The sequence below is a fragment of the Dermacentor variabilis genome, chromosome 8 (assembly GCF_050947875.1).
Source record: "Dermacentor variabilis isolate Ectoservices chromosome 8, ASM5094787v1, whole genome shotgun sequence".
NCBI lineage: Eukaryota > Metazoa > Arthropoda > Arachnida > Ixodida > Ixodidae > Dermacentor > Dermacentor variabilis.
The window spans coordinates 15,993,150-16,017,260 of NC_134575.1; the positions used below are offsets into that span (position 1 = coordinate 15,993,150).

Sequence of the window (24,111 nt, forward strand, 5' to 3'; positions counted from 1 at the left end):
GATTATTAGCTGGTTGAGCAAACGAATGCTTCTTAGTGGTGGCTTGTTATACAGAATAATTACTTCTAATTAATTAATATTGATTGAATGCTTGTTTGATCGATCGATATATCGATCGTTCAATTCACCCATCAATAAATTGATTGATTGATTGATTGATTGATTGATTGATTGATTGATTGATTGATTGATTGATTGATTGATTGATTGATTGATTGATTGATTGATTGATTGATTGATTGATTGATTGATTGATTGAACGATCGATCGATCGACCAACCGGCCAACCGACCAACCGACCGACCGACTTACTGACTGGCTGATAGCGTTCCAACAGCCAAATCAACACCGCGGCTCAAATTTAGTTTTTACCGAATGTGATCCTTGAACGTACACCAAAATCTGAGTGCACGGTCGCTTTTTCTTCTTTTTCCCCAATCCACGCCTCTCAGAATAAGCATGGCGCAGCCGGAAATTCAACGTACGACCACGCGATCAGACATCAGAAGGCTACTGGGCTACCCGCCAGCGTGTGCCCTACATACTGCTAAGATGCCACAGCCCACCAAACGAAAGAATCGCGCGCACTCGGGTCAGCCGGCAGCATTCCGCCCGTAGCCCAGCCCCGGCCGTCACGAGAAACGCCGTTCCTCCCGCCGCGACTACGCGTCATCCTCGACACCGCGCCTCCTCCCAGTGAGCAGCGCACTCCGTTCCCATCAGGACCACGTCGGTCGCAGACGCCGGCAATCAGAGCGCGGAAGCACTGCCACCAATCTGGGAACGGGACGAGCGGAACGCGCGGCAAAGCGAATCAAAGAATGCAGAAAGAACGAAACAGGCTGGGCGAGAATAAACAAACCGAACGCGCCCCCCATCTTCGGCGCCCGGGTCTGATTGGACGGCGGAGAATGGATGGCGCGACAGGGCCGAGCCGCGAAGTGGCGGGGCGCATGCGAGATGGACGAAGTGTACGCGGCGTCAGACGGGGCAAACTTGTCATCGTTATTTTTTATTCTTTTTCTTCTTCCCTTTTCTTTTGTTTACTTGTTCAGTCTACCTCCTTATTTACCGCTCGTGCCGTGACAACCAAGTGGATTAACGAGTAGTCTCGCACTAATACCTTGCTCAATAAAGGGAAGCCCTGTCTTAGCAGCTTCGAGCTCAGCAAAACCTCGCATGCTGTCAAAGAAGTCGCCTGTTTAGAAAAAGGAATAAGTGAATAATAAAGTAATAAAGGAAGGAAGGAACAAAGAAAGAAGGACGAAACGTAGGGAAGCAGGAACAAAGGAACGTAACATTATTTGAGGCGACTAAGTAATCATGGAAAGAAATTAAGGAGGAAAGAAAGGAAGGGAAGAAACGCCAAGTAAAATGAGGCAAATAAGGAAATAACAAAGCCCAATTAATGTCCCGTGATTCAAGAAGCTAACACTCGGTCGGCTACCCTCAACCTGGGAAAGGGACGCTGGTCTGAACAAAATGAACAAGAAATGAACAAAAAAATGTGACAGGGCCAACATGCTCATCCAAGGTAGCCAAACGCTCGCTAAGCCAATGGACGGTCGCACCGTCCATTCGACTTCAAGAAACGTAGCGGCCCTTCAAATGCCCTTGTACGCAGACCAGTTGCAGCAGTCGAGGTCTCAGGATCGCTTCCAGTGAGAACGTCCTGAGCCGGGTACCACAGGTTGACAGAACTGGCGGATACTCGCCCACCAATATTTTCGCAGGTTCTCTACTATACCTCCCGCTTCACGTGTACTCACTTCGAGCTCGTAGTACCTTCCATTATCTGCGCCAGCTCATATCGGCGTCCACTTCCGTCGCAATAAAACGCAACACCATCGCCACTGTTAAGGAAATTAGCCCACTTGGCAGCGGCAAGACGAGAAGCCCTCGGCCACGGGTCCCGTACTGATGCTCGCGCCGTTAGGGCTCCGTCTCGAAGCCCGCCCGTCGAAGCCTACACCACGACGGCAGACACTCGCATGTCCGAGGGAACCGGTAATTGGGTTATCGTATAGGCAGACGAAGTTAGCGCGGGCCTGTTGATGCCTGGCCCGTAATGGACGTTCCTAATGAACAAGAAGCGAGAGGAGTAGGAAGGAAGATAGCCGCCATCTGACATGCTGAGCGAATTGGACGAATAATGTTAAGCGGTAATCGCGATCCGTCAGAACGAAGGCGTTAACACAATCGAGTAGGAATGCGTGTTCAGACATGTGTTACGAGACCTGCGACGGCCGTGACGTCATCAAGGAGTGTTCCATGGGTTCGCCTGTGATCAAGTTGTAAGATCAGCCTGCTATTTTGCGCTGACGGAGTCTTTATTCTATCATTTATTTCTCATTTCATTTATACTATTTTCTACATGCCAGATTTTATTCTGTCCCTTAAGTTTCCTTCCTTTATCTTCGCTTTTATCATGAGATCAATGAGTTTGGAATTCTTTAATCTATCCCTCACGCGTGAGTGAGTGAGTGAGTGAGTGAGTGAGTGAGTGAGTGAGTGAGTGAGTGAGTGAGTGAGTGAGTGAGTGAGTGAGTGAGTGAGTGAGTGAGTGAGTGAGTGAGTGAGTGAGTGAGTGAGTGAGTGACCTGCACGCCTTCTTATGCCTTTCGAGAGATTTTAAAGGTGACACCTTAGGAAGGTGACTGTTCTTGTATCTTTTTAAGAAATATTTTTGCCATGCATCTTGCAGCACCTACTTTGAGAACTGAAACATACAGAAAAAAAACTAAACGAGAGCGGACACTCGACAAATACTGGTAACAGGAAATACCTCCCGCTAGTATCTATGTCATCCGTTAGCTGATGCGAGCATCGAGAAAAAAGAGGGTGTGAAACTGTGCATAATTGAACTATTACGTTGCGACTTATTTTTCTTGCGTTGCCTAGCAACAAGCCAATGACGCGCCAGATGCATGCGACTGCATGTGCCATGCGCCAGAGACGCCACCGAAGCGAGCGAGGCCGGCTGCGCATGGGAGTGTGAGCGTGTTCGGTGACCCGGCCGTTGCCTTTCTTCCTTTTTCTTCTTTCTTTATGTATCCTGGTTTCTTGGGCTCCCTGCATATTCTTGCGTTCCTTCTACTCTTCGTCACGGCACCAATGCCCTTACGACTGCTCTATTGGACTACGGCTACGTGAGAAAGGTTGTTTGACAATCTGCGCTGCATTTCAAGCAATTTAGGCTTACGGTACGCCCCGAGCGTTCTGACGCAGTTAGCGTAAAACAGCTCGGCCGTTGTGGCCAGTCGGTTTGACGTGTGCTGAATCTTAATGGGACAAGTTTGTTGCGCAAATTTCTCTGCCCCACCCAACATTACTGTAAATAATTTGCTTACCTTTTCGCGTACTTTCGAGACACGCTTGCAAGCACCCGGCGTGGTGACGTAGTTAGCGAAAAGTAGCTCGGTCGCGGTGACAAAGTTAGTTTCGCGTGCACTGAATCTTGTGGGGCCAGGTTTGTGGCGCTCTTTAGGGTCCCCCAACGACATATAACTTCTTTCGGCACTTACGCTTGTCGAAATACCACGAGCGATTGCCAGGAGTGATAACGGAAGCCTGTTGCTTGCGCAGCTTGAACGCGCAAAAGATAACGCCGAGGAGCTCAATAACCATTAACGTGTAACTCAAAAATTCCGTCTTCTGAACGACTGGAAACAGGCTTTGCAACCAAGCATTTGTCTCGAATGCGAGTAGAAGGTATTCTGCGAACCTCTTCGATGGTCTGGCTGGGAGCCTGTGTTTTTGCCACCTCTATGTACATGGCGTACCATTGCGTCGGCTCAGGCCAAGTGGTGCCAAAAACGCGCAGACGCCCGCATATTTGTGTTCTTCAAGTACAGGAAATAAGGCCAGTGCATGGGGGAATACTTAACTTATGTATGGTATTGTTTGGAATGAGTCGGGAATTTTCTACGCTATGTTTGTAAAAGCGAATTGGCTTTTTTTTTTTGGAATGTCGCCCGTACACCATTTCGTATGTCTAGGCTATACTCGCAGTTTTCCTATAACGCCTAATTACCAAAATGACACATGCTTGTAATTTACTTTTCTTTTTGCAGCTTATGCCATCCGGTGCAGTTTCGTACGGGAACCACTGCTGCTTACGTGGTGCCACAACATTGTGTGAACGCACCGAATGCCCGGACCGAGCCTTTATGTTGAGCAAAATAAAGATTTCCTCATTTCACAAAGCGTTTATTTGGTGAAATTGCACGTTGCACAGAGGAAAGATTCGATGGAGGCTTGCAGGGACCGCGTGCACTTCCATATTTATTTTAGTAAATAAAAAAAAGCATTCCTCCCCAAGACCGCGCGTGGTTAAGCAGTAGAAGCAAAAACAAATACCGCGCCGATCAGCGTAGCTGGTGTAACGCGTACCAGCTAGCGTTCAACACGCTCGCGCCCAAAACCGAAACCGTAAGCATGGTTCAGGTTATAATGCCAGTGGCTTGGAGCGCTACAGTGAATTCGGCCGCTGAGCTCTTGTCCGCCCTCGTTGAGTGCACTTCTCTATGACTAGAGCAGGAAAACAATTCCGTACGTAAGACTTTATATGTTTGGAAAGATGTCATTGATTGCATAAAGAAGCAATTGACACTTGGCCCTCTCTGTCTCCGTAGTTAAAATTTCACCACGATGATTCCTACGCGCTATTCAAAATTATCGAAATGTTCACCAATGTAGGACGTAAATATTCAACCATTCTTCCTATGCGCAAGTGCGCGAAATTCGCAAGCACCCCCATAAAGACGGTAAATTACCTAATAAATGGTGTATATGTGGGTGTAAAATTACAGCAACTAATTGTACCCCTCGTTAATGTTGAAAAAAATTGCATCATTGACGCACGACAAATAAAATTGGAAAGATGGGTTGCAGATCCTACCTGCACAAGAAGAACTTAAATGACGACGATATTGATCACGAGGGCGATGCTGTATGACTACTTTGATAACTCCACTGCTAGCCTATTACGAAATATAAAAAGGAAGTAAAGGTGATGGTGCACTTTCAGCACTCAGAGGAAAAGTCAGCAACAAGATGAGTAGTTTCACTTTTTCCCGCTCCGCACTTCACATTTACTAAACAAAAATCCGAAAAACCTTCAACATGAACTGGGACGTCAAGCATAATCAGATGCCTTACTCGGCTGACACTGCGCTCTCAAAAGAAAGAAAGGAAAGAAAATGAACTGCACTCGCTGAGGCGGAATAATCACCAGGAAACAGCGCAGGGACGAAGTCGATGGTACTGCACGCCGTAGATAGCAAAGATAACACAAATATCGAGGGGGGCGTACGCGGCACGAGTTAGTACGGCAAACAGAAAATCAAAATCGTAATAATCGCATGAACTCGCACTCGGCGGAAGAGACGTTCGGAAAAAAATGAGACAGCAGCGGATGCGCTGCGGGAACACGTACGATCACTCGGGTACAAAATGAAAGACGGAAGAGCAATGGCTAAAAAAAATTGGAGAATGCTCAAGCTTCGCCTTTAAGAGTGGAACGCGACAGCATTCAGAGATCCCTGATTGCTTGTAACGCTTCCCTGCAACGGCCGCTTTCTTGCAGATACAAGCGCCGTCTGGATGGTGTTGTTTCAAGAAACCGAGCGGGCCATGCCGCTCTATCAATGGTAATAACGCTGGAAAAGGGGTTTGCGTTTGAGTTTCTGCGTAACAGGATCATGTTTTCCGGTATACACAAATTACAATCCGACACTATCACACGTGTAGGTTGTGTTTAGGGGGTACTTTACAATTTTTCTGGCAGATTTTACTTTGAGGAATTCATTTAGCTCAGTAACGCCTCCGCGCCATGCGGAGGGCCTGCGTGGTTGCGGTTCGGAATGATATGTCCAGAAATGACGTCCGACAACGACACCAAATTATCTTGCGACACGGAGCCTTCAACGCTATCGCTTTAATACGTGGGTGCATGAGAAGCTCATGCGAGGTAACCACGAGATCTATGGGGCAGGCGAGACCAGAACGATTTAGTGAATACCTCCCCCCCCCCCTGCCCTGAATATGTATAGGGGGCAGCAACGCGCATGTGCGGTGCGTGTGTTTTATTGCGATAGCAATTACGCGAAGGCTTGAGGTGCATTTCCTCCGTCGGCGTCGGTGGCGTCGTGCTGTCCTCTCGTCGAGGACGCGTGCGCTGCTCGTGCATGGAGTATCAGGGGCCGCCCCAAAGACAAAGTTTGTTTGGCTCCAGAAGCGCGACCGGGGAAAAGTGGAACACAGTGCCACACTCGACTCTACAGGAGCCAGGGCAGAGTTACCAATAAGTACTACAGTTAATAATAATGAGCAATTATTCGTACAGTAACAACAATCGTAAATGATAAGAAAAAAACGCAAAAATTACGCAGCTCCCACACATTGCGGGAACCGGTGTACCCGAACACCTTCCACGAACCAGCGAGGCAAAATGGCCCATTGCGACGGAAGACTCGCTGGAGAGTTGAGTGACGAACGCGTTCCTCAGCCACTTTGATGTGACCTCGCAGAGAAAGCGGGACATTTATTGATGCGAAGGCATGAAATGGCAGATTGGACAAAGAAGCCGGCGGCTTGTGTAGCTGCAAAATGGCCCCTAAATCCCCATTGGCTGCGACGCCGAGTCAGCCTCGCTCTCGGAAACCTGTGTTATCCGCGCGTCCCTTGTTCGCGCAAGCTCTTGCCTGCGTTTTAACTGCGCCTCGGTAAGGCCAAATCAAAACGTGCCAAGCGTCTCAACGCGCTCGCTTGCGCGCAAAGAGTTAATAACTCGAAGGCGCCTTTCAATTAGATACTATTGCTTTGGCATTAACAACTCATAAGAAGTGCTTAGGTGCCCTCGGATTTTTTTTTAACATGAGAACAGTGTTGAATCACAATACATGACGTGCTAAACCTTGTGGGAACGTGCCACACTGATACAGTACGATGAGAGAGGCGTAGCGAATTTCGGCGACGATCGCCTCCTGCAATAACTTCTACCTCCATCGTCAGGCAGAAGATGCGCGCGCACGCTTTTGAAAAGTGAGCTGTTGCTTTACGACATACCTAACGCGCCGAACATCTCAAAGCGCCCGCTTGCACGAGGGGAATTCGTAAATGTGCTTCGTTCCTCTTTTGCAGATGTGCGTCCGCGGCCTAACGGTTAGAGCATCGAGCTGTTGTGTTCGAGGAACGACGTTCCAAACGAACAATAGAAAATTATAAGATGTGGGACAAACGCTTACGACTGTTTACGTGTGGGGATGCGAAAGCATTGTAGTCGCTTTTGGCGAAATGTTTTCGCTTAGGTATTCATACCCTTGCCATCGTGCGCGTTGTAAACTTGCACGGCGTTCCCTTTGACATGTGATGGCGATGGTATACGCCTCAGTTTGAAGCGTCGCTTTCTTTGCCGCTTCTCCTAACTTTCGGGGTGCTCTTGCTGCTGTGATATGGTGTTGCCACGCGAGCCGCTGGGTTTCTTGCAACACTACCAGATGGCGCTCGCCTCCGTGTATCTCCCCCGGCGGCGCCGTGGCAGCGTTGCACAGTTTGTGCGTATGGCACCTGCTGTGCTAGCTTTCCTATGCGACAAAAAATTTGCAGTTATGCCCGAAAGGTGAAGCACCGATTTTGATAGCAAACTAGTAGATAGCTGTACGAAGTAAGGATAGTAGTTTTATTGGCCGTATAAACTTACAAACATTCACTTACTAATTAAATTAACAATGACACAGTGTGTAAGCGTGACTCAATGAGGACGTACAAAGAAACAGACACACAGAGATGGCGCTGTCCTTGAGTGTCTGCTTCTTTCTACGTTCTTGTTCACTCGCGTTTACTCATTCTATCGTGGATTCAAACCAACTAGCCCGTCAACGTGGTTTAACTAAATTAACCAGCACGTTGTCGCGCGCGCACGGGAAAAATGAACAAATCTCGCTCGATGACAGCAGAAACTGCCTGTGAAAGTGGTGGAGTTAGGAATAGCGGCAGCAGCCGCCAGCCAATTCACCTCCGTGCATCTGTCGCTTCGACGCGAACGAAACGTCGAAAGCACAGCGCATATAAAGCTGCCGGGAACATCGCAGATCGCTTTGAAGATGGGGCCCGCGCGGGCGCGCACTTTAGCCACGTCGCAGACCGCTTTCAAATCGTACGAGCGCTGGCAACGCGTTCCTACGGCGTCCGCCGACGGTGTCTACTACGGCGTCCACGATTCGCTTCGCCAACGCCGTAGTAGACGCCGCAACGTCTCCACTCTGTACGGAGCGGCGGGCGAGGAGGACATCGAGACACCCTGGCAGCCGCCGGAGAAGAACTCCCCTCCTCCCTTGCCTGACCCCCATTGCCTGGCGCGCCACAGAAGAGGGCACGCATCTGGGCCGCGTTCTTCGCTCGCGCATGCGAGATTGAACCTCTTTCGACGGCACCCTCACACACTTTCACTCATACGGAACTTCACGGCGACGGCGACGGCAGAAGTGGGCCTGGAGTGTCCATATACTTGCTATCGCAATAATATGCAGGTGCTGGGTTGGGGAAGCGCGTGCTGGGCTGTGATAGTGTAAACAAATCAATCGTCCACAGCCCGAAGGGAGCTCTTGGAGCTGGCGTTTCAAGAGCGTGCTGGTCACGTATGCAGGAGGAACACCTTACGAACACCTCCATCACCTTACGCCCACTGCCTCAGATTGTGACCCCCAGATTGTGAACAAAGCTACCGTCCGGGGAGCCGAAACGTCTCGTATTCATTCAGTGGTCGGTGTCCTTCTTTTTATCCTTCTTCAAGCCCCATAATTCAATTAAAGTTTAAAACTTCCGCCACAATGCGATGTGTCGTGTGAGGCAATAATAATGCCCAATCCTCTCAGGCATAATGAATGATGACGCACAACAAGGTCTCAAGCAAGCACGTCTCACTGTGTGTTTTGTGGACTACGCAGACTACGCAGTGGTGCACGCAAGGTAACGTGTAACTCACCACTCTGGTATTGGACTAAACACCGAAAAAGAAATTACACATTCGCCGCCAACATCACCGCTAATTATCGTCAAAGCAAACAGCATACAAAGCTTCGCTTAGATCGACTCCCGCAGTGCTTGTCATCCGTCGATTTCTGTACGCGCATAATTTGACGTCGAGAGTGTTGTGCTTGTGGTTGTTGTCGTTTATTGTCACGCATGCGGCTCCTACGCACTATGGGGGACTAGCCAATAATGGGTACGCGGAAAGCAGCCGCGCCATTTCATATTGAAGCATCGTTAGCGCGTGATAGAAGATATATGTGTATGTATGATGTATATACGTGTGCCTGCGTGTGTGTGTGCTTGCGTGTGTGTGTGCTTGCGTGTGCGTGCGTGCTATTACATTATTACTATTATTATTAAGCTATTACATTAAACATGGGTGAAGCATAACGAATACTATTATTGTCGATTAGTTAGCATGAGTGTGAGGGACAGACCTATAGCTGAACAATGGGCGGGATGGGAGTGCGGCGTCGAATGAGTGCGCGCTCGTTCTTCGGTGTGCTTAACCAAGGTGCAACGAAGGATTGATCATGCGGGTGCCGCTTTATTATGCGGGTGCCAGCAAATGTTCGCCTGCGAAAGGCGCGCTATTTAGTCACGCGTATGCGGAAAATGTTTTACGGATGTGGTCGTTTCGTTTCGCCGTCTCTGTGAACACACTGTGCAAACATTTACGCCGCTGAAGAATAAAAATACGCGTGCCGCTTCAAGCCTTCAGCCTGCGTGCTGGAACACAGTGAACGTTATTATGACGACACTAATAAAAACGAAATTTTATTGTCACACAAAACATTTTACGAAGTACTGCCTTTCAGTGGCGCTTGATGCTAATCTTTAAAGCGAAGCTTTTCTAGCATCCCGCCTGCACAGTGGCGTGTGTTTCCTCTAAAGACTATGGACTGCGAAGGTACACACTAACAGTATGTAGTACATAGTGTTGTGTCCGTTTATATAATTCCGCATTTCGACTGCATAATTGGCATCCTTTCCACACGCTTAACTTTCCTGAATATCTAATCAACCCCGGTATGTCAAAGCGTAGTCAAATTGTGGCATTTGACTACGATTTGACATACGCTTAGCGCAAATGCCAAAATTTCGCCTTTGCGCACGCGATGTAAACTGTTTGCACGTTCTCTTTCGGCAGTAGAAAGAGCTGCTGCATTTGTCAAATAACTGGAAAAAGGTACTCCGAACTACTAACCTATTAGAAAGACGGAATGACTTCATCAGACACATATATAAGAAGCTGTATAAGACCCTTTCAGCTGCGAATGACAGCTGCTTGAAAGTACCAGATAGAACAAGAAGAAAATAAGTGGTCTTAGACTATGGACACACCGTAATCTGCAAATAGAGAGACCTGTGCATTGTACATACCATGTGTTGCGTTTCAGTTCACCATTCTCCAACACTTAGAAAGCTTCACTTACATAGAAAGACATCATGGGAGTTTCCTACCTAACCTCTGCATTATTTCCATCGCATTGCACTGAAGCAACGTCTTGGGCATAGAAAACAGCACAGCGAAAAGCAGTAAATGCACTAAAACTTTTCATCCCAGACACGGTCATACTAAACCTATGCCATTTGCTGGATTGGTTAAAGTCAGGTAAGCGCAAAAAAGCTCAAGCGTATTTATTTTTAATGTTCGACTCAAACACCAAATCGTAGACAATCCCGCGCGACCCACCAAAGCGATACTCGGGCTCGGCCTCCGAAAGGCATTCGACACCGTTGGAACACAAAGCATACAAGCGTTGTGACTGGGTGAGAGAACGTAAAACTACGTACAAGACTTGCTTACGGGTCGCCGGCCCCGCATAACGATCGGTGGAGACAGGAATTGCAAGGCATGGACACGTGTTGCACAGGCATGCTGCAGGGTTTTGGCATCTCACCCGTGCTCTTTAACCGCGTGCTTCTAAGGTTACCCCGAAAACGAGTCAAGATAGAAGGACCTCCGCCACAACTTGTACCCCGATGACGTCACCCTCTGGGTTGCCGAGGGAAATGACGGCCACGTAGAGAAAACGTTGCAGACGGCCGTCGACGTGGTCCAGGAGCACCACTGCCACACGGGCCTCGATGCTCCGCGGCCAAATCGGAGCTCCTACTCTACGGGCCTAAGTGCAGGGACTGTAAAACTAAGAACGCCGATTCCGCAGCCGGGCGCGGTGACAGAGAAATTAGAGTAGTCACATGGGATGGCACCGTCATCCCGCAAGTTCACGACATTAGGGCACTGGGCTTGCACCTGTCGGCCAACGGCCACAATGGCAAAACCATAGGCAGACTAGAGCGCACGGTCGCTGAAACGACCCGGTTGCTGAAACGCATCACATATTGGCATAGTGGAATGAAGTAAAGCGATATGATCTGCCTGGTAAAGGCGTTCGTAATCGGGCACATAACGTACGTCGCGTCCTACCTCGATTGGCAGGCGACAAAATGAACCTATAGCTAGACCTCCTCATTCGCAAGGCGTACAAACGCGCCATCGGGTTACCGATCAATACTAGCGCGGATAAATTTCTTGAGCTGGGATTGCACAGTACCCTAGAAGGGATAATCGAAGCGCACAACGTCGCGCAGTAGGAGCGTTTGGCCAAGGCCGAAACCGGACGACACATCCTCGAGACGCTGGGCATCAGCTACAGCACGCAGCACGGCGAAAAGGTCGGGACAACCACACCGATTCGCGTGCGCATCGTGGTTCCGCCGTTTCCTAAGAACACGCACCCGACGTATCACATCGGCTGGCGCAGAAGACGGAAAAAGAAATACGGCGACAGTAAAGAAACGGTCCATGTAGGCGCGGCCAGTCACGAGCGGTGACGGAGTTTCGCGGTCAAGATCACGGACCACAGAGAAACTTGCGCGGAGAGTTCCTCTGTGATACGCACGAAAGAGACGGAGGTGGTCGAAGAAGCAGCCCTCTCGGTAGCCACCACGGACGCCGAGGTGGCTGGCAGGCGGCTCGCAGGCGGCGATAGGCAACTACGCTAGCGGCAAAGATCTCCCGGTAAGAGGACTGCATTCTCCAATTTCACGACGGCAACATTTGCTGCAAGAACGACGGTTTCCTCGTGTGGACCCCCGCCCACACGGACCCTTCACTCGCGGACATGAGACGGACGGCCCACGCCCCAGCTCGAGGATTTACATGCCGAGCCGCGGTGTCCGGCGGCAATCCCGACGTCTCGTCCACCGCGAGAGCGATGCGGGAGTGGACGTGGGCGGATCGCATGACCATTTTCAGAGACACCACGCAACACTACAGATTGGATAGGCGCAAATGCCCCACCGCCCCACGCCAAACCAAACAAGAAATAGGCGCTTGCCTGGAGGCCACTGCAGGCGCACATACGTCCCCAAACCCGGCGGCCCTGCACCTCTGCTACCCAGACCTTTATTCATGCGACGGGTTCAAAGCGTAAGGAGCCAGAGCGACGCTGCAGCACATGCTGTGGCAATGCACCGATTAGCGAACAGCAGGAGCCCCCGACGAACGGAGTAGACATGAAAGTTTCGATCAGGGGGGCGTGACGGGACGCGGCCCCGTTCAGTTACTACCTCGCCAATCAGCTGTGGGCCGTCTGGCACGTCGAGGAAGCCGCCCGTGCCCAAGGACTCGAGGTCGCCACCTAGGATGGGGTGCTGGTATCCTCACGTCATCCAAATCGCCGGACATCATCAAGAAAGTTTTCACTCGCTCAGTTGCAGTTTATTCGCATTCTTTTGAAAAGTTGGACAGATCTTTTTTTTTATTTAACGCATAGTCATAGAGGCTGGCGTGGTTTCAGAAGAAACCGCTGAGACGACAAATAACTATATGTACCAACTGAATTATTACATTAAATTAACTTCTAGGGTTTTACGTGCCAAAAGTACGATATGATTATGAGGCAGGACGTATAGTGGGGGACACCCGATTAATTTAGACCACTTGGGGTTCTTTGACGTGCACTCAATGCGCGGCACACGGGCATTTTTCTTTTCGCCCCCGTCGAGATGCGGCCACCGTGTCCGGGATTCGATCCCGTGACCTCGGGTTTAGTAGAGCAATGTCAAAATCACTACACGCCAACACGGCAGGTGGAAGCGTGATTAGATCGAATGGGGTGTCAGTCGTCAGATCAAAGTACCGAGAAACACATTCCGTATTTCGTGCGAACCATAAATACACTATGATCTTTGCAAAAGCGGTCGAACCACGTGAAATAAATATTCAAAAAATCGCATTGTGTAGTTTTACGTGCCGAGACCAAGACATGATTACGACGCACGCCGTAGTGGAGGACTCCGGAAATTTCGACCACCTGTGGTTCTCTAACGCGCACCTAAATCTAAGTACATGGGTGTTTTTGCACTTTGCCCCATCGAAATGCGGCCGCCTTGGCCGGGATTCGATCCCGCGACCTCGTGTTTCGCAGCCCAACACCATGGCCAATAAATAACCACGGCGGGTCGTCAAATGATTAAATATCTGACAGCAATTAAGAAGCTTTATTGTGCTGCCTGCCCCGGCTCAGCTAGCGATGTAGATAAACATGTTCGCATCTCCAAAATTTTCAAGTTGTATGAAAACGTTATAAAAGGGCATCGGTTGTGTCGCAAATGGCGTGTGAGTTCTGTACTATTATGTTCTGCCAGTCAATTGAGGAAAAAAACACATGTTGGCCTAGCGGTTAGAGCTCAGGCTGTCGTACTGGCCGGCCGAGATTCGATCACGTCATCGTAGGCGTAATTATTTTATGTTCTATATCTGCGGCTATCCGGCAAAACATCAGCAGAACCTTGGTTGGCGAAATCCCGGAGAATCCTCAAGGGAAGCTTCGCTTTAAAAAGAAGCGTTGCATTCGTGGCGTTTCTTCTTCGTCGTCTCGCCCGAGAAGCACCGTTTGTTTGTTCCTCTTTCTAAACTTTTCCGGGCGCATTTGTCAGTGTGACACGCGGCATTCTTGCCCCTACATAGTTTAAGACGCGCGCGCAACATCCAATGCTCTCGTTGGTCGCTCGGTAGCATTCGCGCTTGCGCTTCAAAAAAAAAAAAAAATCGCGAATGCCTCTGCTTTTATTGCGAGGGAGGTAATACATTACGGCAGCGCAACCCACGCGCTGAAGCCAGCGCCCCTTGCAGTGAGCCGTGGCTTTTTCATTTCGATGACGACGAAGACGACGACTGCCTGTTCAGAGTTTCTGTTAGAGAGGAGTAGCCTTCCTTTCTTCGGGTTTTTTTTTTTTTTTTAGCGCGGCGGTGACGCATTTCACGTCGCCAGCGACAACGCGGCACCAGAAATCGAGAGAAAAAAAATAAAGACGAAACAAGTAAAAAAAACAATTAAATAAGAACGGTGCCTTCTGCTAACGCCGTCGCCGCGTCATCCTGTTTTGCTATGCCGCATGCGTCGCCGCCTAAAAGGCATCCGCTCGGATGACAAGCTGTAGGCCCTGCTGAAAAGGGCTCGCATCCGTTCACAAAGTTCTTTGTGTACGAAGTGAAGAAAAGCCTGCGTCTCTGATTGCTGAGGACGTGGATAATACATGGCGTGTCGCAATATTCTTTTTTTTTTTATGTGGCGCGATAGACCACCGATTGGAGATTTGTGCAATTCTGTCTTCATTAGCATGTGGCCATCTCGTTGCTCGGTCGGGTCCCTCGTTTTTGTTTGCGCAGGCGCAGTGTAGGCAGCTATGCCTACTTATATATATATATATATATATATATATAGAAATAAATATATATATATATATATATATATCTATATATATATATATATATATATATATATATATATATATATATATATATATATATATATATATATATATATATAATGAAAGGCAGGGAAATTACCCGGAAGAAGAAGGAACTTCAAGAGATAGGAAGGCAGAAAGATGAGCATCAGAACGGGAATCCGCGCACAAGATTTTGGCACGGAACACGTCACTCATCACAGTCTATCTCACGTTCACGTAGGTGAAACGAAGCCAACCGGCGCTCTGCTGGCAGCCTTTGGCGCTTACGTGCGTTGCAACGTCCTTTGTGACCACCGTCCAAAATACTTTTCGCTCTCGCTGTGTGCGACTATCCAGCGTTACTAAAACGGTACACAGTACCCGGCGCTTCTTAAGAAAACGTTGCAAAGATGCACAAAAGACATAGTGGAAGGGTACAGCACGAGAACCGACGGAGACAAAGGAGGAACACAAAGTACACAGGCACCTCCTTTGTCTCCGTCGCTTCTCATACTGTAGCATCCCACTATGTTTAACCAACAAGCCCAACTAGTTACTCTGCACAAAAGACATGTGACTGATTCATGGCAGACAGGACATAGCAGACGAGTACAATAAGCTTGGCTCTAATGCACTCGTCAGAGACGACATATGCGAATGCTGCTACTGCGCTGTCTACAGCACACGGATGCAAAGACAAAATCGACGCCGTTGTCATAATAACGATCATCGTCGGCCTCTTTCGAGCAGACTAAATGTCGACTACCTCGCTCGCAGCGCTTTTAGTGTCCCAGTCGTTCTTTAGCCGAGCCAGACTTCTGGCTGAGACTTTCCCAATGTCATCCCTCTGTATAAATCTATGTTGCCATCCAGTCGATCCCGCCAATCCTTGACTCCCAGTCTATTACACAAGGCAGCACTTGCTGTCTATTACATAGGCAACATAGGCACTGCTTGCTTGACTTTGCGCAACTTCGTTTCTTCATCCCGAACTCAAATGAAATGTCGTCTGCTCGAGCTGCATCTCTAACGGTTTCCCTATCCCTTAACGCAAACTGATGGAGATCGACAGAAAAGCCCACTAACCTAAGCATAACCAGTAAAAGAAACTGCAGACAATTCGGTTCAGGTCTAGAGTGAATGTGAGCGAGTAAGTGCACAAAAATAAATCTCCAGAGGAAAAAAAAAGTAGACTGGGCGAGCCCCGCGCATCCATTGAACTATATTTTTTTTTAGGCTGAGAACACCGGCCCAAGTACAGGATGCAAGTAGAGGCACACTTACGATACATACCTTGGCTTATAAATTATGTCGTGCGTACGTGTTTTCCGTTTTTTTTTTCATTCATGACCATATAACAATTCTGGTATTCCGTGCATTTTATGGGCAAAAGTGGTATTGCACGAACGTAGTTTGTGTGCTTGAAGCTGTGACTTCGCGGCGCCGAACGTGTTTATGCTACTTTCTTTCTTTTCTTTTCACTTCTTTTTTCTTTATTCTTGTCACAGCTTCAGACGAGTTGAACGTGCTGCTGTCGACCGTGCCGATGAGCAAGGCATAGGAGTTGGTGCGTTTGACAAGAGGTCATCGCAAGAAATAACGATAACAACATTGTGATTCACGATGACGGCGCAACACTACCAGGACGAAAACACACAAATAACTTAGCACTATGCACGCGACAGAGGTTCACAGAAATGTCAAAGTGCACGCAATTTCGCTAACAACACAACTTCGACTGACAGAAACACGCAGTTACCCGCCGTGGTGGCGTAGTGGTCACCGCGTTGCGCTGCTAAGCCTGAGATGAGAGCACGGGACCAAATACCGGCCGCGCCGGCAACATTTTGGTGAGGGCGAGACACAATATAACGCCCGTGTACGGTGCATTCGGTGCACTTTAAAAGGAGCCCCAAGCAGTCGAAAATAATACGGAATCCAACACTACGACGTGCCTCATAATCTTATCGTGGTTTTGTCACGCAAAACACGAAAATTCAGACCCACAGTTACACGTCAACGTGTTGTCACATTGCGAGAATGAGTTTGAACGTAGAGGAGTTGATGAATTTGATGATTTGAGCGGTACAATAAGGGTTGATTCGCGTCACACGCACACGTTATCTGTCTCTAACCGCGCTAGAGTGCCGAGTGGCTCCAGAGAGAGAGAGAGAGAGAGCCCCTTTATTGGAAGGCACAGATTTTTTGCCGGCGTGCTCACAACCGCTACATGCTACCGTGGATGGGTAGGGGAAAGCGGAATGCAAGATCGAAGACGCTTCTGGAAAAAGAAAAAAAAACGGAAATAAGGGGATCTGCACTGTACTAGATATGGAGCGAAAAACTCGACTACTATCGGAACAAAATTGACCAGCGCTCCCAAATAAACTCGTGCGAGCTCGCCGGCTACAATTCGTAAATTGCAATACGTGCCCTAGAGCAATTAATTAAGACGTTAGTTTGTGCATTCTCCCTAATTAGTTGAATATGTGTTTCGATTTCTTGTTGCCAGTAATGTCCGCCCGTTCGAATGATCCAGCTGGAGGACAAGAATTACGGCATCTGCAAAAAGCGATCTTTAAACATTCCGGGAAAAAGAACTGAAAATTATCACCCTGGATATGCGCTGCTCAAGTTCCTGAGGTGTACAAGATTCGTGATATACTTTAAAGATGTCGCCAGGTACTGCTGCATCGTGTACGGGATTTAGCCTGTTCCTGCTCCTCTCAAGCCCTCTTCCGCTCTTTTATTCCACTGCACCCTTCCCCACGTAACCAACCAGAACAACATTAGGTTAGCATTCCTGCTTTTCTATACGTGAACGGTAGTGGTATATAATCTAAGTATAAATTTGATCGGGCTGTATGTATGTATGTATGTATGTATGTATGTATGTATGTATGTATGTATGTATGTATGTATGTATGTATGTATGTATGTATGTATGTATGTATGTATGTATGTATGTATGTATGTATGTATGTATGTATGTATGCATGCATGCATGCATGCATGCATGTATGTATGTATGTATGTATGTATGTATGTATGTATGTATGTATGTATGTATGTATGTATGTATGTATGTATGTACTATAAATATATGATACATGATATGTGATGTGAGGCATGATGTATAATGCGACATTATATAATTGTCTGTATGCATAGTATATATATTTCCTACCCCTCTGTGTAATGCTTTATGCCCTGGAATTAAGTAAACAAAATAAAAATAAAACAAATAAATAATCGTTAAATCCTTTCTCTCTTTATTTTATTTCTTTTAGGTTATACAGATTTTTTAAAGATTGACCGTAGCAAGCACCGCAGTTGCGCCTGCTGATACAAGACCTGAGGGGAGGTCTCGTATTCAATTTTTATTAGCACTATTGTTCTGAACGAGAAGAAAAACGACACCACTGTTCTTCACCCGCCACAACATCACGAGTGTCATAATTACTTCCGGAGCACCCACTAGCCGTCCGGAAGTCAACGTGTTCGCGCACACTGTGGTCCGGGCATTTATGAGCAAGACTTTGCTTATGTGCAGTTCTTGCTTCGCACTTTACAAGCTCAACACTGTGACACATTGGCGCTGACTTATGGCGGGTGGTCGCCTTAAAATACATTCATTCGTTCATTTATTTGCCTTCTTTCAGTCCCCTAAGCACCATTACTTTTTCTCTCTTTTTATTCCCCCGGCCACCTGAAATAAGCCACAAACCAAACAGGCAACGAAAACAAGTTGCGGCCGGTGCGAGGTTATGTAGAGAGCCATCACGACGCGTGTGTCACCACGCAAAAGGCCATATATCCAGCGAGCGCGTATAGATCAATGATTGAGAGCCATAGAAGTATTGGCGATGCTTGGCGGGGCGGCAACGCCTCCCGCAGGGTTGGTGTCAGGCTCGTCAGACCGTGCAGCGGATTTATGTCGGCCCTGGTACGGGTAGGGGGAGGGGGGATCGCAACGTTTTCTTATTCTGCAAGCGTGAAAGATTGAGGTAATGCGTTCTGGGCTCTTTTCCAGTTCTGGTTTGGATGCCGTTAGACCTACGACGCCGGACTGTGACTGCTGGCTCTCATAATAAAAAAAAAGCGTGCGTCAGATTTTAGTTCGCAGTTGGCGTCGTCGACCGGCGTTGACCGCGCGGCGTGTTACGCGGACTGAATTACGAGCGTGTGACGAGAGGGGACTTCCTTGCGAAATATGTCGCCGCTAATACCGCGCAGTGCAGAGGAATCTGCGAAGTGTTCTGAAGCAATAGCGGGTACGCAGTGACGTCATCTAGGCCGCCATTTTGTTTTACATCCAGCCAGGAGGAAAGGTGTATTTTTTTCTAGAACAGCCTATCTGCAGCCGCACAGGGGTGACTGTTATCTGGAGCAGCAACATGGCTTCCGTGACGACATTTGAATAGGCTATATGGACTAGCATGGAGCAAACCGTAGCGGCGAGTGACCGCTGTACAGCCAACGTCATACTTAACCCGAGCACACCTCAAACGTCTTTATTGCTTCTCCAGCGGATGGTTTTAAAGGTTTATAGTTCCTTGAATGTATTTGCTAGCCTAGTGCATCTTGCTTCTAAAATATTGAATGTCTAATCCTTACGTCCCGAGTTTCCAAGTTAAGCTATCAAGTTGCTAGATATGTGCCTTTATTGTTCGAACCGAGTCTGGTGACGGCTGCACTTGTCTGAATTCAATATTCCACCTGTCAAGGGACGTTTTAATTCGAAATTTCGCCCGAAGGGATACGTGGCCCGAACCAGCACATTTTCTTGAAGTGGACACTGATAAAGATCATTGCATATCTCCACGCCGTATGTCATTTTCTCCGAAACCTAATCTGCAATTCCCTCGTAAAAATTTAACAAAACACACCTCGTTGCCCTCCATTTCTTCTTCTCTCTATTTCTCGCTCTTCGACTAAATGGCTATATCACACTCAATTGGATGGCTTCAGCTATTCGCTACACTCCAATAGGCGCCGCATTACTTTAGTGACTATGGCATTGCGCAGCCTATGGTCGATTGCGCGACTTCGATCCCGGTCATAGCGGCCGCATTTCAATTGGGGCGAAATGCAAAAACGCCGGTGTACTTAGATTCAAGTGCCAGTTAAAGAGCCCTGTATGGTGCGTCTCAATTCGCAATGCCCCACTAACGCGTGTCTCGTAATCATATTTTGGTTTTCGTACGTAAAAACCCCCTGATTTATTAAATACAACTATTGAAATAATCGAGTAAAAAATCTGACATTTCTCGGCTGCCAAGCAGCGCAACCCATATGGAAGGCGGAGGGAGGGGCGATTTCAGACGCGCTAAAAAAATGGGGGAAAAACAGGCTGTAGATGCATCCTTTAAAGTTGTTTTACAACATTAACGCGATTAGCAATCTGTCTTATGATTTGAGCGTAATTGTTCGTGATATGTCTGACGCGATGATTAAAGTGAGAAACGGCACATACAGACAAAATCTGGCACCACAGAGGTTCGTTGAAGAGCGGGGCATGCCCAATGGCACGTACTCTGCGAACCAAGTTGCCGTCAACGAAGTCCGTTGAAGAGCGCCCGTACCCGATGGCCCAAATTGGTCTGACGGTTGGTTTTCGAACTCCTTCCCTCAGCACAGCGGTTGGATGCGTTAACGATTTAACCAAGGTGGCCGAAGTTAGCAGGAAATATAAACACATGCACACATACACACAACACACATACACGCATAGATACATGGGCACATGACCCGAACTGAAAGTAGTTGCCAAAGAATGCTAATCGCAATAAATGTGCGTCCTGTAAAGCGTGCACCACCGCAATTATGGTACTTATGCGGAGAAGCAACACTTCGGCTGAAACTGCGCATTACTGTTGAGAAAGGGGTGGGCAAGGATGGTGATGGCAATGAGGTCAACCAAACCACCGTTCGGTTTACTTTCCTACTGAGGGCGTAAAAGAAGGAGGAACAGAAAGAAGAAAAGTGGTCTTGACTAGCAATAGCGTGATTCATGCCTTATATGTCGTGTTTCTTTTTATAAAGTGAATAGATTTATTTGCTCGTTCCGTGGTTTCCTGTTGGTGGTTGGTGGTCGGACTTTCGGTACAAAGGCACCGACGCAAAGGGAGCTTGCCCTCTCGCAACCGGGTTGCGGGGACGCGTTCGCTGCCGAACTTGCCCTTTGAGACGCACTTGCGTTAGCTCTGTGGCGTCTGAATATTTAGGTGCTGTAGAGTAAAGGCCCACAAATAATGGTCTTCCTCTTCTCCCTCCGCCCTCTGCCCCTGTGGCGGCTGCGAGAGAGGAGGATGGCACTCCCCTTCTACGTCGGCGCTCGCACGAATTGGGACAACACACATATATGAGGAATCTGCTCACATCAACGCCACCTACCCTATCGCTACAGATGCGCTGGTTCACGGTTCGGCATGATTAAGCGTACATCGTGCAGTGTTTCTGATTGCGACGAGATCATATACACCTTCTGATCTACTATCGCTCTGCCCCCCCACCTCACTTTTTTTCGGCAATGAAAGAGAGACATTGAGTGGCGCTTTAAGTCAACTGCACGATAAAGTGTTCACAGAAGAAGAAAAAAAACTAGTACCAATGGACTTTATAGCAATGCACGCTGTGGGCCATAGGAGCACTGCTGCACTTTTTGAAGGTAACGTTCATTAAAAAGAAAGTATTTACTGGTAATGATAAAGTGACAGACAGTTGTCTTTTTTTTCTTTCCTCGCCGCACGTATATAGCACTGAATAGGAATTTCATTTTTGTTGAGTGAAATTCAACTGTCTATATTTAATTAAAAATAGTTTTTCTCTTTCAATCATTGTTCCTTCCTGATGTCGAGGACAATTGACTCTGGACCGCTCTTTACCCGAAGCTTCGCGATTCATTCCGATGGACCTTGCATTTTCGCCCGATCCCAGTCGCTTCGTGATCGACTCTCTGCGGGTAGCGTAGCTTGCGTCCTCCGTCGTCGTTGTTCGAAAATCTGAGTCAAAAATGAAACATGAAGATTGTTTCCAAAACGTGACTGTCATGACATATTTCCGGCTCTAGCGGTAGACAAAACCAGTGGATTCGAGATATGTGTTGGCTACTCCAAGGGAGCCGTTGCTGGGGGGGGGGGGGGGGGGGTATTTGGTCACCATCTATTATGGGGACGCGCCATTCGAGACGCAGGTCAAGTTTAGAAGCCCAACCAGTTTAAAGAAAGTTGCCTAGAACGTAGTTTTCTTTTTATTTTCTTCTTTGTTATGCAAGAAGCGCATCGTCTGTGTATACTCGCAGGATGGAAGCTTGCGTTTGAGAAGCGCTCTCATCAGTTGACGACGTAATTAATGCAGGCCGACTCACCATACTCGTCGTCGTCGTACTCTTCGTCGTCGTCGTCATCGTCCTCCTCGTCGTCGTCGCTGCTGCTGTCCGCGCACTCGACGGTCGGGCGTGCCGGGCGACCGGGCGCCTGGTTGCGGGCTCCCGCGCTGCCGGCACCACAGCCCGAGGAGCGGCACTTGAGGAAGCAACGGCGCTGGGGGGCGCTCGCGTCGCAGCTGGCGTCTGCGCATCGTCAAGGAGCAATGGGAAGAAAGGAGTCAGAACGATTCTTTGTTTTTCTACTTGAACAGTACTCGCACACACACACACACACATGCACACGCATGCACGTGCACGCACTCTCACGCGAACACGCATACAAACCGACGTACAAAGGTAAGCATGCGCGTACACACGTGCGAGCACACAGAAGGCACGCGCACATACATGCACAGCGCGCACACGCACACACATGAACTTTCATACGCACATCCACACAGACGCACTCACGCGTACGCACTCTCACGCGAACACGCACACAAACCCACGTATAGACGTAAGCATGGGCGTACACACACGCGCGCACACAGAAGGCACGTGCACATACAAACACAGCGCGCACGCGCACACACACGAACTTTCATACGCACGTCCAGACAGATTTACGCACGCGTACGCCGACACACACACCCACACACTTTTACAAAAGAACGCACAAGCTCATACGAACAACAAGCATCCACGCACGCCAGAACGCACAAACACGAGCCCATATGGAGCTGCAGTAAACACATACGCACACATACGCATACACCCACTGTGGATCATCGTATTGTACTACCTATTGCCAGAAATTACTCTGTAATCTTTCCAAAACGGCTGCTGATGTTCGTTTGAGCGTCTACAATTAATAAAGCGTTCTGTATACGTTGTCTAACTAGTATTTGCTCTCCGTATTATACATGGGGAAATGATACGGGCTTTTATTTCTCCGTATGGGTAATAATTAAGCCGCGTGGACAAGTCGAAAAGCATGCGGGCTCGCATCCATCAAAGCATTCACTTGTTCATACCATTTTATAACCTTTGAAGTTTGTGTGTGTTCATTGTGAAATACTTGTGCGAAAACAAACGAGAGCATGCTTGAAGAAATAAAAAAAAACATCTGAATAGCTAGATTGCTACCGTAGTGCGAGCCTGAATGTTCTCACCAAATATGCTCTAAAGAAAATTTGCCCCCTTCGGTGCTTATCTTCTTCTCAAACAATGATCCTCTTTTATCTTCCGCGCATTTCTTTCGTGTGACGCTGTGCTCCCAGTACTTTAATATACCGAACGGCTTGAGCGTATCTACGTGGCATAGAGTACCTAACGGGAAAGTAGCAAGCGCAAAACACTAAATAAAAGATGTGCGCTCAATATTGATGGCTAATATATTTTAAGGACAAGAGCGGACCGAAACGGTGTGAATATTTTTTTTAGACTGTATACTCGTGGCACAGCAATAAAAAAGGACAGCTACACGCTGGATGACACGCTGAACTCCCAGAGATCAATTTGGTAGTTTAGAGAGCTTCAGCAAAGTAATCTCTGAAATGCTTAGGTCAGTACGAGACCACCACTGAAATACTTACAGTGACCCGCCGCGGTGGCTCAGCGGCTAGCTAGGGCGCTGTGCTGCTAAGCACGGGGGCTCAGGATCAAATCCCAGCCACGGCGGCCACATTTCGATGGGGGCGAAATGTGAAAGTGCCCGCATGCCGTGCTTTTGATGCACGTTAACCAACCCCAGGTGGTCCAAAATTATTCAGGAGTCTCCCACTATGGCGTGCCTCATGATCAGTTGGTGGTTTCGGCACGTAACACCTGAGAAAATGCCCGTAAATCCGTAGAAAGAGACTTACACTGGACGACTTGCATGCATGTACGCCGTAGACTCATAATAGAAAAACACTTGAGCTGCTCGATTTTAGAGCTACTCTTTGTTTTGCGAATGATCCTGT

The 24,111-nt window shown here is 48.1% G+C and overlaps 1 protein-coding gene across 2 annotated transcripts in view; it reads right to left on the reverse strand.

The window, feature by feature from the left end:
• Positions 1-24,111, reverse strand: part of LOC142589699 (uncharacterized) — a 224,779-nt gene that overhangs the window by 37,292 nt on the left and 163,376 nt on the right. For both annotated transcript variants that reach the window (XM_075701245.1, XM_075701246.1), the window contains exon 2: positions 22,148-22,351. In XM_075701245.1, the coding sequence (XP_075557360.1) occupies positions 22,148-22,351 (204 nt within the window). The remainder of the gene's footprint in view (positions 1-22,147; positions 22,352-24,111) is intronic.